Source organism: Schistocerca americana, chromosome 2 (assembly GCF_021461395.2).
Source record: "Schistocerca americana isolate TAMUIC-IGC-003095 chromosome 2, iqSchAmer2.1, whole genome shotgun sequence".
Taxonomy (NCBI): Eukaryota; Metazoa; Arthropoda; class Insecta; order Orthoptera; family Acrididae; genus Schistocerca; species Schistocerca americana.
In genome coordinates this window covers 207,846,499-207,863,745 of record NC_060120.1, presented here as the reverse complement: position 1 = coordinate 207,863,745, position 17,247 = coordinate 207,846,499, and the positions used below count along the sequence as shown (strand labels likewise).

The 17,247-nt window shown below is 40.5% G+C and overlaps 1 protein-coding gene across 1 annotated transcript in view; it reads left to right on the top strand.

Moving 5' to 3' along the window:
- LOC124593895 (juvenile hormone acid O-methyltransferase-like) overlaps nucleotides 1-17,247 on the top strand; it is a 190,209-nt gene that overhangs the window by 150,262 nt on the left and 22,700 nt on the right. Inside the window, exon 7 of the mRNA XM_047132242.1 lies at nucleotides 13,132-13,279. Coding sequence (XP_046988198.1) covers nucleotides 13,132-13,279 — 148 coding nt within the window. The remainder of the gene's footprint in view (nucleotides 1-13,131; nucleotides 13,280-17,247) is intronic.

The following is a 17,247-nucleotide window of genomic DNA, read 5'->3' as shown; positions in this document are numbered from 1 at the left end:
GCCCATGCAGTGGCTTCTGAGTACCTGTGAGCCATAATGTGTGTCCCCAAAGTGCTCTTCCAGAACATCAAACACTCTCTTGTTTCGATGGGGTCGAGCTCCGTCTCTCACGAACCATATCTTGTCGAAATGAGGGTCACTTTGTATAATGGAGATGGAATCATCTTCCAAAACTGTCATGTGCCGTTCGGTAGTCACCGTGGCATCAACCATCAACGAATATCGAACCGACGATCCGTGATCGGACATTGCCCACCACAGAGTCACGTGCTGAGAGCGAAGAGACTTCTCGATCGCGAAATGCGGATTATCAGTCCCCCAAACGCGTTTATTTTGGTTACTGACGAACCCATCCAAATGACGGTGGGCTTCGTTGCTAAGCATGCTAATTCCCATCATGCTACGCAGCCAACAGTGCAGTAACAGTGCGGTCTGAACTTCCTAACGCAAACCATTCAGAGAAGCTATGACGATTTTATTTCATGTAGTTCAACATTTGCCCCCCCCCCCCCCCCCCCCCCTGTATATCACTAAGGTCAGCTAAATTCTAATGCGCGCTTTTGCGCTGATTAATTCAAGGTGTTACAATAAGATGTGAATGAAGTGTTTCTCACTCTGGATATTTCCACACTTTCACAAGTAGACATAATTTAACGTTGTTTATTTGAACAAGTAAACTTAGAACACAAACAGTCACTATTTCTGAAGCAGCGCAACAGAAGAAAATAAACGTTTTCCAACGATTCTTCCTAGTATGTGAAGGAATGTTTCATCAAAAATAACTGTTCTTAAACGAAACCGGTATAGATTCTTGAGAGCTTAGATTACGTTCTCGTGAGCAATGAAAAGTCTGTCTTAGAAAACAAAGTACGTCTGCAAAGTTGTATCTCACGGGCAGTACGACTTGTCCACGGCGCGGAACACAAAGGCTCAGAGCGCAGGTCGCGGGCGACGTCCCATCTGAGGCTGTGTCCAAATAGTGGTGGTACTTGAGTCGCTGGCTGGCGAAGACAGAACTTTCTCTAGCCGGCTCCGTGCTGGGAGAAATACTCGCGAGGCGGAAGGTTTTAATTTCCCTATTGGCTTTGCGAAGCTGCAGCGAATGCAGCTAGAGATACGTGTCTGGAGTGACACCTGTTCTGCGCCCTCTAGCTGCTTACCGGGAGACCCTCTGTGGATTGAGCAAGATACGGCGGGAACCAGCATGACCGCAGGTGTTGGACTGACGATAACCCGCTGAACAGAGATGCGTTGCGGGTTGGCGGCGTCGCAGGCGACTCTGAGATAGACACCAGTTTACACGAAAGTTCTCCCTTAAATGATAACAAATATAACTAGAATGACAGCACAGTATCACTAAATTATTGAAACTGCCTAAAATTACTACTAGGAAACCAAGTCCTTTTCTGCTAGCACAGACTTCTTGTAACTAATGCATCTGATTCCCTGATTTTTATATTATCATGTTTCGTTAACAAGCTTTCCAAGATTTATGCGTTACCATTTTCTTCGCCTCAATGAATCTCTTTTAATTTTATGTGCTACTGATACAATTATAATGAAATATTCAGCGTTTCGAGCTCTTTAAGAGGATATATTATGCTTCTCTGACCTTTTATGGTGCAGCAACACAAACACAAAAGTAAATCGTTCCGAATACAAGCAACGCACGTAATCAGATGACCAGTACATGGACGCACCAGCCACGCGTAAGTCTGACATTTCCGCGACGCTACCTATACCTGTCCATCGCGAGGTGACTTTTCTCTGCAGTGACAGCTTTAAGCGACTGTGCCACGCCCCCTCTACTACCAAGGGCGCCATGTTCGTTTCGGTCAGACGCTGCCGACTCATCGCTACTCGGGACAGCTTTTCGTGTGGCAGAGAATCCGTAACGTGTGCTACAACACTGCCTATCCTTTGCCATGCTTTGTGCAGTTTCTTGCAAAGTATGTGTGTATATGTCATGTAATCTCACAATTTCGCTTATTATCGAAAGAACTATCACTTAGGATATAATGTGATATTTGACATGACATCAGAATTGAATTCAAGATGGCGATCCAAGATGGTGGACCTGGGAATACGAACACACTTCCTAGGTCACTTTTCTTAACTTGAAAGTGGCGGGAAATCAAAAAAATCATTCCTTGCAAATGAGAAAAGTAAACATAATTTAAATGTACCCAACGAGGGTACAGGGATTGAAATAAATATTGATGACTTCATCCAAACTATGCACAATTTTTGGTGAGCTTAAGAACTGTTATAGCTAATCCAGATGAATCAGGATTGTATTATCCAATGTATGATGGAAAATCCAATAATAATGTAACAAAACTGTTTCGTTAAGTGACTGTAAAGGAAAGAAATAACATTTTATCTAGAATCGCACATTCTTTGATATTTACTATTAAAGACAGTCTTGATCACGATTTATTTATCAAGGTGACCGGTTTCGACCACAACTGTGGTCATCTTCTGACGTACAGGATGTATACAAAGCTTTAATTAGAGGGCTACATACATTAAAGAAGATACATAAAGTTATAAAGCTATAAAAAGATGAATTACTATTGAGTAGGATCCTCTTTCTGTTGGAGAATCAATACTGGAGAAACCAGTGCACGTGTTACGATACATAATGGAGGCTTCACTGACTTCAGACTGCATGATGTCATTACTAACCACTGAGTTATAAGTCGAATTACAATTTAAAATTTCTTAGTTAAAAGAACATTGTCAAGAACTAAAAATAAATACACACTATAAAATTAGCTTATTAAACAGCTATTGTCAATTAAGAAGTGTTAAAAATATTTAACCATGTAGGAAAAATGAACTTCGGTTTGGCTGTACATGGGTTGCCCTCTCAAGGCCTGTTAGTGAACCATTTGGAACCACTGGTTGCCATGGCGAAGTTGGACGCCGTTGCAAAGATGAGGCAGCAGGCTTCTTTCCACTGATAGTTGTTGTAAAGTCGATAGTCGAACTAGTGGTTGCCATAGTGAGGACAAACGCCAGTGCAAAGATGTGGCAGCAGGCTTCTCTCCAACGAAGTTGTTGTGAAAGTGGAATGGTGCGTCAGACGATGTATTATTGAGCAGCAACATGTCTTTATTGAAACGATTTTCAATGTGTAAGCTGCAATAATCTGTAGCTTATATGTATACTACATGCTGCACAGATACAATATGAAGTAGTTGTCCATATATATGAAATATTGTCTATGAAGTTGGTATGTAAATTATATGTGACAATTTTTAAAGGCATTGCTATTCCTCAAGTTATATTACAGTCTTATAAGCAAATAAAAATAATGAAAAAGGAAGGAAAATTATAAAATTATGAGCCATAGTGTCAAAAATAAAATGATGTGAATTAGCAATATGCAGTCTAAAATCATATAAGCAAAAATTCTAAAACAGATAGTCAGTCATAAAATAATATTTGGTGAATAAAATTACAATGTAAAGATAAAATATTTCCTAAAAGTCTTAATAATTTATTTAAAAAATTTTAAAAAACAAAGGACAGAAGAGTAAACATTCTAAAGAAGAACATCGAAAAGCTCAAAGAAATGTTTATCTTTGAACTGAAGTTGTTCGTTTAAAACATATAATGGATTACTTTTGTGAAGCGAAAAGATTTCAATTTCTTCTCAGGTATTTAGCAGTGGTCCTTTTGGCACAGTATGTAATATTTTCAAAGTGTTAGAAATGCAACCCTCTGAATTATTGTAACCATCAAGATGTTGACCAAATATTGATTTGGTACATGCAGTACCAGTAGTATGTTCTTTGAAACGTGTTAAAAAGTTATGGCCAGTTTGGCCAATATACTGTTTCTCACAGTCATTACATGTTATTTTGTAAACGCCTGACTTTTGGTATATATTTGAGTCTCCAATTGTGTGTTTCAGTTTCATCTGTAGGGGGTTATTAGTTTTAAATGCTATTGTCACGATTGTGTTCTTAAATAATTTATTTATTTTATCTGAAATAGGTCCCATGTATGTCTTTTTGTAAATCTCTTCTTGGAATTTGTAACAGCATCATTTGTTTCTTGTAAGTTTTGATATAACAGATCAATACCTGATGGGAATTATAATTGTTAGCAACTGCTATCTGTTTTGATGTATCAATCTCCTTCTGGATTGCATCATGTTGGAGAGGAAATTTCTGTATCCTATGTATCATAGTTTTAAAAAAATACCATTTTGTATCTTGATGGATGGCATGATTTAGCATTTATTATTACATCGGTTGATGCGGGTTTTCTATAAATAGAAATATTATGTTTTCCATTCTTATTTGTAATTGTGAGGTCCAGCAAATAATACTATTGTTACTTTTGTGTTCTACTGTAAATACAAGTTTTGGATGTAAATTATTTGAGTTGTTAGCGAAAGCATCAGTTTCTTCCTATAATTTAACTCCACAACTGAGCAATGCAATTATTAAACGTGTGATTGCTGACGTAAAGATTGCTGCAAAACATGCACAATTTAGTAAGTCTGAAATATGTGACATTGCATGTAAAACTAAAAATGTCATTACTAATGAAAAAGATAAAAACAGACATAATAATGAATTAAAACTCGTACAACAAATCAACCAGAAGTTAATAACTAATAAAGCTCTTGCAATCAAGGCAGATAAAGGAAATACTCTTGTCATTGTTAGTGAACATGATTATGTTTCTAAGACTTTACATCTTTTTAATGCTAATGGAACAGCTGAAGTTAATAAAGACCTGACTTCAAGATTTCAAACAAAAATTAAAAAGCTTATCGATGATAGTGACTCTTTACTTTCACCTAAAGATAAAATAACACTTAAAGTTGTGAAACTCACTTTACATAAGTTGAGATCACAAATCAAATTACACAAACCAATTTACCAATTCGTCCAATTGTTAATAATACCAACAGTCCCTCTTATCACCTGAACAAAAAGCTTAATCAAATCTTAAAATCCTTCTACATTTATGAAGAAAATTATAGTATTAAAAACAGTTTTGAATTAACTAAGTTAATTTATGATGTGCATATGCCAAAAAACGCAAGGTTCACATTGTTGGACATTACAAATATTTACACGAATATACCTATTCAAGAGACTATCTCTATTATTGATGATAACATATCACAAAATCATGAGCCCTGAAGAAATACTAGAATTCATCAAACTGTTAAGAATTACTCTAGATTTTAATTATTTTTCATTTAATAATAAAATATACATACAGGAAGATGGACTTGCAATGGGGAATTCCCTGGCTAGCACTATAGCAGATATCTTCGTCAATTATGTTGAAATTCAGTTTTTAAAAAATAATCCAGAAATAACAAATAAAATTATATACTACAAAAGATATGTTGACGACACACTGCTATTATGTAATGGCTCTAAGGAAGAAATTGATGCTTTAGCTAACAACTCAAATAATTTACATCCAAAACTAGTATTTACAGTAGAACACGAAAGTAACAATAGTATTAATTTGCTGGACCTCACAATTACAAATAAGAATGGAAAACATAATATTTCTATTTATAGAAAACCCACATCAACCGACATAATAATAAATGCTAAATCATGCCATCCATCAAGATACAAAATGACATTTTTTAAAACGATGATACATAGGATACTGAAATTTCCTCTCCAACATGATGCAATCCAGAAGGAAATTGATACATCAAAACAGATAGCAATTGCTAACAATTATAATTCCCATCAGGTATTGATCTGTTATATCAAAACTTACAAGAAACAAATGATGCTGTTACAAATTCCAAGAAGAGATTTACAAAAAGACATACATGGGACCTATTTCAGATAAAATAAATAAATTATTTAAGAACACAATCGTGACAATAGCATTTAAAACTAATAACCCCCTACAGATGAAACTGAAACACACAATTGGAGACTCAAATATATACCAAAAGTCAGGCATTTACAAAATAAAATGTAATGTCTGTGAGAAACAGTATATTGGCCAAACTGGCCATAGCTTTTTAACACGTTTCAGAGAACATACTACTGGTACTGCATGTACCAAATCAATATTTGGTCAACATCTTGATGGTTACAATAATTCAGAGGGTTGCATTTCTAACACTTTGAAAATATTACATACTGTGCCAAAAGGACCACTGCTAAATACCTGAGAAGAAATTGAAATCTTTTCACTTCACAAAAGTAATCCATTATATGTTTTAAACGAACAACTTCAGTTCAAAGATAAACATTTCTTTGAGCTTTTCGATGATCTTCTTTAGAATGTTTACTCTTCTATCCTTTGTTTTTTTTTAATTTTTAAAAAAATTATTAAGACTTTTAGGAAATTGGTGTACCAACTATTAAATATGAACCAACTTACGAGTTAGAACAACGAGAATATATTCTGAAAAAATCGAAATTTAAGCTATCTTTTTATGAAGTACAACTGCAGAAGTAGCAGGATTGAGTAGTAAGAACAATTTCGAACTAAATATCACATAACTGCAGAATTTTTGGCATATGTCGAATTTATTACATTTCAGACAAATTGTAAAAATAATCAGTTACTTCGCTCTTTGTTATTCGACCACGTTAAATGGAACAAATGAAATTTTACCACAGGAAATCTGGAATATTAACCTACCAAATAATATTCTCAAAGCATACAATCAATTTCTCGATTTTAAATGAGTTACACTACTTATATCAGATGCTGACATAATTCCACGTAATTTCATAACGAACTATCCTATCTATGTGATTAATGTGATGTGCAGAAATAATATTGTAAGTTCAAAGGAAAGGACTAGGAATCTTTGTGTGGATCTTTTAATGAACAAATCCCTTCAGATACTTCAACGTTTGTTGGAATGTATAGTAAGAAAAATTTAACATACAATGCTTCACACAGAATATTTACTGAAAGTTTTTAACTATATAAATGAATAAAAAATTAGAAAAAGTTAAAGAAATTTTAACATCATGTTTTCATTTCATTTTAAAATATTTTCAGGAAGATAAAGAAAACAAAACTGAAAAATTTAGTATGTTAATTAGAAAATGATTGCTCATTGTATTTCTTGTGTATAGCTCTTTTTATGTAGATTATATTAGCATTTTGAATTTTCAAAATCAATTAAGATTTGCGTGAGATCGATGGCTAAAGGACAAGTCTGCTTCAGCTGAACTACCAGTTTGCAACTCGTATTTTATCCGGTGGCAGGTGGCCTCTAGATAAAGATAATACTGACCTAGAGCAACAATTTCCGTCAGTGAAAGAAAGGTTGTGCACTGAGTGAACTTACGTAAACATTCTTTTCCTCTATTTGTAGTATGACTTACGTGAAACATTCTCTCGCGCCAATCTAAGGCAATTCAAAACTTCTTTCAGAGATGGCGCTGATGGACGATCCATTGAAAATAATAGCGGAACATGTTTTACTTAAAACATAAATTAATTGTTTTTAAAGTTGTCTTCAGTATTCATACTATCATTTACATGTTATTCACATTTCTTCACTTCAAATAAAACACGAAAATGTGAAGAAAATAACTTATTTTCATCCAAATTAACTGATGGAAGTAGTGCTTGTATAATGTATTTTGTCACTCGAATACCTAATATATATACCATTTTAGAGGATATTTACTGTGTCAAAGCTCTAAACCAAGTATGAAGGCTGAAGGATTTTGACCATTATCTCATGAAATCATCAAAGCGTCAGTGGTTAGAGAAGAACTAGCTATTTGGCAAAACTTTTTCTATTCTCGCTTCTGTACGATCTATCACCATGTAAAGGGCAAGTTTAAGACCCATCCCAAGGAGCGGGTGGTGTGTTTCATCCCGAAATAATGGAGCCCTCTGTTATCTCAGAAGCAAGATGCACTGACGTACGAGAGGTCAGAACCCGGAATCTCGGTTTATAGAACTAACACAGTGGAAGGTGTTCGCTAGCGAACGTTTTGCACTTTTTAAGAATGAAGCTAATTTTGTCCTATTAAATTTCATAATCTTTAAATGGACAATATCAAACAGCTACAGTAGTGTGGTGACTGTCTAGAAAAAAGAATATTAATGAATTTCATAAAGATAAGTAACGAAAAGATGGATTTGTAAAGAAAGTGCATCGAGACATCAGAAAATTAAAGTTACATGTGAATTTGGTAGAACTGTTGGTAAAACAAGAACACTAAAAAATCAAGTACAATCGACAGTTCATAAAAATCGTATGGCTGCTCAAGAAGAAAGAATTAGGAAAATTTTGAGCAAAGGATAGATTTCTTATATTCACCATAATTCATTACGTTTTATTTTCTTACGTTCACTTTTTATAAAGAAATATTAAATTTTATTTTCTTACATTTACGTTTTATATCAAATATTAAATTTTATTTCCTTGCTTTCACCTTTTGTATGAAAAAATAATAATTTGAAAATTATTGAACGTGATACGAAAAAATGTTCAGATTTATTAACTTTTCTAAGTAATTTAAAAGAAATTAAGTGATTTAGACCTGAAAAGTAGATGTTCTGTTAAGTTCTGTGTAAGTTCTAGTGAGCTAGCTCACGAGGAACGAATCAGCTAGTGAGCTAGAACTGAGATATAATCTACCAAAACGTCCTAATCTCATTGTCTATAGAAAATCTGACACCCACGCACATTGAACCACATGTGGAATATTTTTAAGCTACACTGAAGCGCCAAAGAAACTGGGAGAGGTATGAGTATTCAAATACAGAGAAATGTAAACAGGCAAAATACGGCGCAGCGGCCGGGAACGCCTACATAAGACAAAGAGTGTCTGGTGCAGTTGTTAGATCGGTTACTGCTACTACAATGGCAGGTTACAAAGATTTAAGTGAGTTTGAACGTGGTGTTATAGTCAGCCCAGGAGCGATGGGACGCAGCATATCCGCGGTAGCGATAAAGTGGGAATTTTCCCGTATGGCCATCACACGTGTGTACCGGGAACATCAGGAATCCAGTAAAACATTAAATCTCCGACATCGCCGCGGCCAGAAAAAGATCCTGCAATAATGGGATCAATGACGACTGAAGATAATCGTTCAGCATGACAGTCTTCCACAAATGTCTGCAGATTTCAATGCTGGGCCATCAGCAAGTGTCAGTATACTAACAATTTCCTCAAGTACCGTTGATGACTGCACAAGACAAAGCATTACGCCTTGCCTTGGCCCGACAACACCGAAATTGCAGTCTTGATTACTGGTAACATATTGGCTGGTCGGACGAGTCTCGTTTCAGATTGTGTCAAGCGGATGGACGTGTACGGCTATGGAGACAACCTCATGAATTCATGGACTCTGCATGTTAGCTGGGGACCGTTCAAACCGGTGGAGACTCTGTAATGGTGTTGGGCGTCTGCAGTTGGAATGATACGGGACCCCTGATACGTCTAGATATGACTCTGGCAGGTGACACGTACGTAAGCATCCTGTCTGATCACTTGCATCCATTCATGTCCATTGTGCATTCCGACGGACTTCGGCAACTCCAGCAGTTGTGTTCCACACCCCACACGTCCAGAATTGCTACAGAGTGGCTCCAGGAACACTCTTCTGAATTTAAACACTGACGCTGGCCACCAAACTCCGCGGACATGAACGTTTTGATCATAACTGAGACGCCTTGGAACGTGCTCAGAAGAGATCTCCAACCCCTCGCTCTCATACGGAATTATGGACAGCCCTGCAGGAATCATGGTGTCATCTCCCTCTATTATGGGAATCGATGATGATGCTGACTAGTTGTTCCTGTTATCGACACTGACATTAGCAAGATATATGTCTTACCTTCAAATTTGAAGTCGATAACGACAAAAGAAATATTTTTCTTCGTGTTATATAATTAAGGATTAATAATTTCGGATTTTTGCTTTAAGTGTACTGTGAAACCTTGGTTCTAAGTCAATGGGAAGTACCCTACAGGTTTTGGTGAGTGAAGTTTCGAGTATCAAAATATGCGATAATCGGCCATTTCTTTTGATAGTATTGACTTAGAAGCTTAAATTTTTACAATGCGAAGGGGCCATAGACCTTGAATATGATACGCCAACCTGTTACAGAGAAAGTTTGTCTTAAGGGACGGACAGACAAACAGACGGATGAAAAATGACCAAAAAATATTTTTTTGTGTTATAGTTTTACAAATTAAGCATTTTCGATTTTTTTTGCTTTGCAATTGTACTGTGAAACCTTGTTTCGAGCCAAATTTCATGATTCTAGGTCAACGGAAGTATCCTATAGTTCTTGATGAATGAGTTTTGCGAATATGGAAATATGTGACATACATAGCTGCATCGACTTATAACCTTACAATTTTTTTACCGTTTAGAGACCACAGCCCTCTCTGGCTGCTGAGGCAACACTGGGATAGCTGTGCGTAATGGGAGATGGGACTCTGTGGTGTGGGTAATGAGAAGCCTGGGGGCGGGGGGAGGGGGAGGGATAGCAGTGTGGAGTGGAGGACGCTAAAGTGCTACCTGTGGGAGCTCACAGGGACCATGGAGAGCGAGTAGGGCAGCTATGTGCAGCCGGGAGGTTAGACGGATGGTGGGGTGGGGGGTTAACGGGAAAGGAGACTAATAAAAAGACAGTGGGTACATTGGTGAATAGAGGTCTGTGTAGTGCTGGAATGGGAACAGGCAAGGGGCTAGAGAGTAGGACAAAGACTAACGACATACATAGCCAGGAGGGTTACAGGAACGTAGAATATACTGCAGGGAGAGTTCCCACCTGAGCAGTTCAGAAAAGCAGTTGCTGATGGGAAGGACCGAGGTGGTGCAGGCTGTGAAGCAACCATTGACATGAAGAAAGTTGTGCTGGCAGCATGCTCAGCAATGTGGTGGTCCAGATGTTTCTTGGCCACAGTTTGTCAGTGGCCGTTCATGCAGACAGACAGCTTGTTAGCAGTCACGCCCACATAAATGAAGAACAGTAATTGCAGCTTAGCTTTTGGATCACTTGACTGGTTTCACAGGTAGCACTGCCTTTGATGGACTAGAGTAGGTGATGGTGGAAGTGTGACGCTACAACGCAGTCCTTGCTATGAATTTTTTCGCTTACTTAACACATGAGCAAATGCCGGGATGGTTCCTTTGAAAGGGCACAACCGATTTCCTTCCCAATCCTTCCCTAACCCGAGCTTGCGCTCCGTCTCTAATGATCTCGTTGTCGACGGGACGTTAAACACTAACCCACATCACCACCACTTAACACATGAAACGGTTTGTATACGATGTATTGTCTAGCGTAAATATGTATTGTAAATACTATGTTTAAATTATGTAATATTTAACACTGGCAAGTCAGGGCATATTTAGTTAACGTTGAAGTCAGAGAGATTGTTTTGTCGTGCCGCTGGGCGCGGGAGCGCACCAGCGGGCAGTAGTAGCAGTGACGCCGTGCTCGGAGTAAGATGTACAGTCGAATGCTGCTATTCCTAGCTATGTTACATCTAACGGCTAGTGTGTGGATCTAAGTACGACGGGAAAGTAATGGTCGGCATATTTGGAAGCATGGCCGGGCAAGTCATTACGGATTAATGGGCATAGTGCTGAAGTAACGAGGGCTTAAATGTGAAGCGCACTGTGGGCCCAAGTCGCAACAGTAAAAGCCCACTGCCACATTGTGTCGCCGCTGTGGAGTTCCGTCGATCCACCGACAACGAGGGAAGTAAGATCTACATAGTTTTCGTAGGATTAAATTGTAGAAGGCTTGCCAGTGACTGTGCTTTTCTTCGAAGTTGAACAATTAATAACAAGATTTGTCTAATCGAAGTGTTGCATTCCACCCGACAATAACACCAAGTAGGTTCCTTCCGATCCTTATTTATCTAATTGATCCGAGTGTGTCACGCCATAATCAAGAGAAAATATGTTAATTATCAAATTATTAGCATACACGGTGAAGAGTAAATTTCAGACTGTTTTGAACGATTGGTTATCATGGTTAATTGTTGCACTTAATAAGCTTATGCGAACCGTAGTAACTTAATAACAGACTGAAGTAATAAAATTGATTATTAAGATTTATTTCCATGCATATTCAGCTTAAGTGGCCGGCCGGTGTGGCCGAGCGGTTCTAGGCGTTTCAGTCTGGAACCGCGCGACCGCCATGGTCGCAGGTTCGAATCCTGCCTCGGGCATGTGTGTGTGTGATGTCCTTAGGTTAGTTAGGTTTAAGTAGTTCATAAGTTCTAGGGGACTGATGACCTCAGATGTTAAGTCCCATAGTGCACAGAGCCATTTGAACCATTTTTTCAGCTGAAGTTAGTTCAAGGATATTTCATGAAATTATAAAGCTTATTCCACCTGACAATCGCCCAATTAATGAATTTTTATCATTAAAAACATAGTTAATCAATTATTGGCGATATATTTCATTATCAGTAGATCAAACTGTGCAAAGTACGTAATTTTAAAGACAGAATGACAGTCCATTATTCAAAATCTAGACAGATAATTATCTGTGTTGTCAGCATTGCACTTAGCTGACAAATTATGAACAAAATAACTATCAAAATACTTATTGAAAGTTGACCACTAATGTTTAAGTGTAGTTAGATTGTTATGACATTATTTTATATGACTACTGAGCCTGACACAGCACTCACGTAAAAGTTCACGTTCCACCTGCTGCGCTACAAACAGGTAAACTTTTATCTTTGACACAATTATTCACGTACTTAACAGTACTGTCGCTCATCAGTTGAGCTGGCGTCCGATTTTTTAATTGCTTTTACAACTTAATCATTTCTTTCGGTAAAATTTCCACTGGCAAAATTTATTTCCAAATTATTTCCATTATTTCATTTACCGATCGTTATTGAATGAAATTACTCATTCAGTAATGATCAAGTTATAACGTCTCCTGTTTCCCGTTGAATTATCATTATTTACTTCGGATTCGGATGCCTTATCCCGACATGGGTCAAAGTTCATAAGTCACGGTCATTGTTAACTTGTAATTTCGCAAATCCCGGGAGGCCATGAGGCATAGGGTTGGGAGCAGAATGTAATGTATTCTTTTCTGAAGACAAATCGTTTGCAAGCGTTGTAGTGGAGCGTCGATGTTCACGGATTTTGCCGTTCCTCTCAGGACGTGGAGGAGTTCGTTTCTCCGTACCAGCACAGTGAGGACCAAGTGAGCGACTTCCGCCAGCTGCTGCAGAGCGAGGGCTACCAGGTGCTGCGCTGTGACGTCGCGCCGCAGGTGCTCTTCTTCCCGAGTGAGATGCAGCGCAGAGGTGAGCAGCTCCTTTACCTTTAGTGTCAGCCAGTGTCTCACAAACAACGCTTTACATGTGCCTGGGTGCATCTAACGCCAAAACCTCCAGCTGTCCGACACTCAGACCTGTACCGATCGTTGTATGTCGATAGTGTGTCAACCAAAGCTACGATTTAGTTTGTACTATGTGCTGTCGTCCAGTAGAACGACGTAAACGTTAATTAAAAGCAACATGAGAACTACGGAGCACACAAAAAGCACTACGATCAGTAAATATCAGGTATAGTTTCCGTGGGGAAGTTGGTAGAGCAATAGATCGTTGTACTAAGCATACTGGGTTTAAAACCCAATGACTGCAATTTTTCTTTACTATATTACGAGTGAAAGTGTTATATGGAACTACGTCATGTTTATAGAACTGTGCACTTTGCAGTCTGTTTTCGCTTCGTTCCATTGAAAGCACGTAGTAAACCTACAGAGTACATTTGCAATTTCACAATATACAACCAGAACAAAAAGGAAGAAACAGTTGCATCACATGTGCAGAAGTAATAATAATAATAATGGTCACAATAATAAAAGTCATAGCCGTAATAATAAAGAGCGTGATCCATTCAGGAATTAAGGCTTCACAGTACTGGCTGCTTAAGAAGAAGGGTATGAAGAAAATTACTTTTGTTCACCAAGCACATTTGATAAGAGCTTACATTTGTGCATCCACCCTGAAGATTGCCGAATGAAAGATTGTGTCTGAAACAGAACTTTGTCGAAGTTTTAAAGCCATTATCCACCGGTGACGGTGAGAATTATGCAAATGTGGAGAACCAAACTGACTGTATGTGACGGGCTGCAGCTTAAGAAGATTTTTCCGTTGTTGCTGACTAATCTCTTCCGAAGAATCTCGAGCACCATCAGACATTTTACGCGTCATATGCTTGTACACTCTGAAGAAATGAAGATCGGACGGTTGATAAATGAAGGTTGTGTTTGCTGGAATTACGTGAATTGCGATTTTGTTTCCTGGTAGGTTATTTTGTGCGTGCTTGTCACGAAGAACACTAATGTCTTCGTGGGGTCCATACGAATCCAGTATTAGCAGAAGTTTCTCCCATATAAATTTCACGCTTAAGCACATAAAAGGATTTTCAATCAGAGGGGTGCTGTGGGGCGACGGGTGGAAGTTATTTGTTTTACAAATGTGATGAAGAATGTAGAAATTATTGCAGTGTTCCCGGCCGTTTTAACCATATGTGGGGCGGCTGGTGGAATTTATGTATATATTTATATATAATGTTTTGTGATGTAGAAACACTGAATTTCCCTGCCGTTTAACCATATGTGGGGCTGCGGGTGGAATTATGTTGTTTAAAATGTTCCTATTATTTATGCTGTCGTTTTGCCGCTCTCAACACTGGCTCTCTAACTACAATTTTGGCAACCAGAATGTGATTAGCAAAACGTGAAGCCTGTAATTAGAATTCCTAGTGCCCACTTCATCTGAGAAATACACTTATAGCTACAGCTTATAGCTCTGAGGAATTAGGAATTTGTCTGGGATTCATAATCAAAAACGATCGTGAAAAAAAAAAAAACGTTCTCTATATTCTGAAAGTCACAGATGAAAAAAAAAAAAAAAAAAAAAGAATCCACACAATCTAACAGAGCAGTGCAGAGTCTAATGCGCTGATGCAACTATAACTGTCCAAATTAAATGTTTAAGTGAATGCTCGCCATAATTTGATGATTAGGTTCATGAAACGCCACGCTAAATAATGGTAGAATGTCTGTCCCGCGGCGGCACGTGAAAATACGACATACAGGTACGCAAACTGAAGATAGATAATTAAAGTCATCCCAGAATTAACACTTCCCTCGAAAATGATTTCATGGTTACGCGTATCGCGAGTAACTTAATACGGCATCCGAAGCGGTTTATAGCAATGATACCTACGCGACGCGACTGCCGACACAGATGGTGTGCTATTCAGCGTCTGGAGAGAACTGGGGCCTTGCTTCTTCGCGTGGATCTGCACGGAGATAACTTGTCCTCCGATGTGTGATGGAGTTCGCAGCAGTTATTGCTTTGCCTCCCATGCATGCCGATGTAATGCGTCTTCACATGTAGGTTGTCTTCTTGAGTGTCTCCTCAGCACAGTTCTGCAGTGAGCTATGCAGCGAGCAGGTGTGGCCAGCGGGTGGTGACGCTGCGCGGCAGTTTGCGGCCCAGCGTCCGGATTTGGGCGTTGTGTGACCGCCTGCACGTTCGTAAAATGTGCGGGCGGTCGCTGTTAGAGGTCACGGAGCAGAGGTACTTCCGCGATGTCGTGAAGATAAGCGGTGGGGAAATCGTAAGGCAGGTGTAAGGCCAGCCGAAGGATGCGATTCTGCAGTGTCTCCAGCTTCTTCAGGTTCGTGTCGGCGGCGTTCCCCCAGACGACGGCGGCGTATTGGAGTACAGGGCGGAGCAGCGCCTTGTAGAGAGTGATGCCCAGCTGCGGTGGTAGTTGGGAACCGGGTTTCAGCACCGGGTACAGGATGCGGAGCCTGTTCCGCACTTTGGTCTTCACTTCGCGGATGTGCGGAACCCACGTGAGTCGGCGGTCGATGGTGACGCCGAGGTAACGCGCCGTTGGACGCCACGGGACAGGGCTGCCACCGACGGTGAGCGGTTGCAGACCTGCAGGAATGAGTCGCCTGGTGACGATCAGGAACTGCGTCTTGACCCCATTGAATTGTAGACGCCACTTGACGGCCCAGGCTGCCAGGGTGTCAACGGCGAGCTGCAGACGTCGGCGCATGACGGTGGCAATGAGGCTCCTCGTATATAGAGCCGTGTCATCCGCGTACAGGGCGAGCCGCACACGGTCGATCTTCGGCGCATCAGAAGTGTACAGCGTGTACAGGAGTGGCCCCAACACCGAGCCCTGTGGCACACCGGCATTGATGTGGCGGACAGAGGACAAGCCATGCGCGGCCCGCACATGGAAAGTCCTATCGGCAAGATAGGAACGGATGAGACGGACGTGCGACGTCGGGACCCTAAGTTCAAAAAGTTTGAATAAGAGGCCGCAGTGCCACACACTGTCGAAAACACGCGACACGTCCAGGAACACCGCGCCGAAGAACTCGCGATGCTCGAGGGCAACGAACGCATCTTCCACTAGCCGAAGGAGTTGGTGAACTGCCGAGTGGCCCTGCGAAAGCCGAACTGCTCTTCGGGCAGGAGGCCTTCCTCGTCAACGTGGCGCTGCAGCCGCCTGATGTACACCCTTTCAAAGACCTTGGAGACGGCCGGCAGTAAACTAATAGGTCTGTAGTTCGCAGGCTGACGCAGATCCTTCCCCATCTTCGGAATCGCCACGATCTCTGCGTGCTTCCAGGACTGAGGAAAACTGCAGGACCGGAGGATTACATTAAAGACGTCGGCAACTTCTGGAGTAGAGCGTTGGAAACTTCGTCTGGGCCCGCAGCTTTCCTGGGGTTCAGGGCACGCAGGATGGACGACACCTCCTCCGCCGTCGACTCTTCAATGACGTCATCGTCGTCGCGTGCCTCCAAGTAGCGTGGGAGCCGGTCAGCAACCAGGTCGTCGTGGACAGCGTCGGTGGGGTCTTCGATCGGCGTAAACGCAGCCTCAAAGACGTCTGCGAGGGCATCAGCCTTCGAAGCTGGTTCGCAGACAGCCTGACCATGGACCAGCAGCGGAGGGATACGTTGCGTGCGGCGTAGGAAAAGCTTCGTCGTCTGCCAGGCCGTGCCGTCGTCAAGACAGAGGGTGGCGACCTTGTTATTCCAGTCGCAATTGCGATGGTTGTCAATGGCAGCCCGAATGTCCCGACGCATCCTGTTGAGGAGGCGCTTGGTGTCGGCAGTTCTTGTCCTCTGCCACTCCCGGTATACCCGGTTCTTCGCAGTGATGGCCGCAAGGATGTCCGGCGGCAGCTGTCGGGAGTAGTCAGGTGGAGTGCGAGGTCGGGGCGGCGTTGC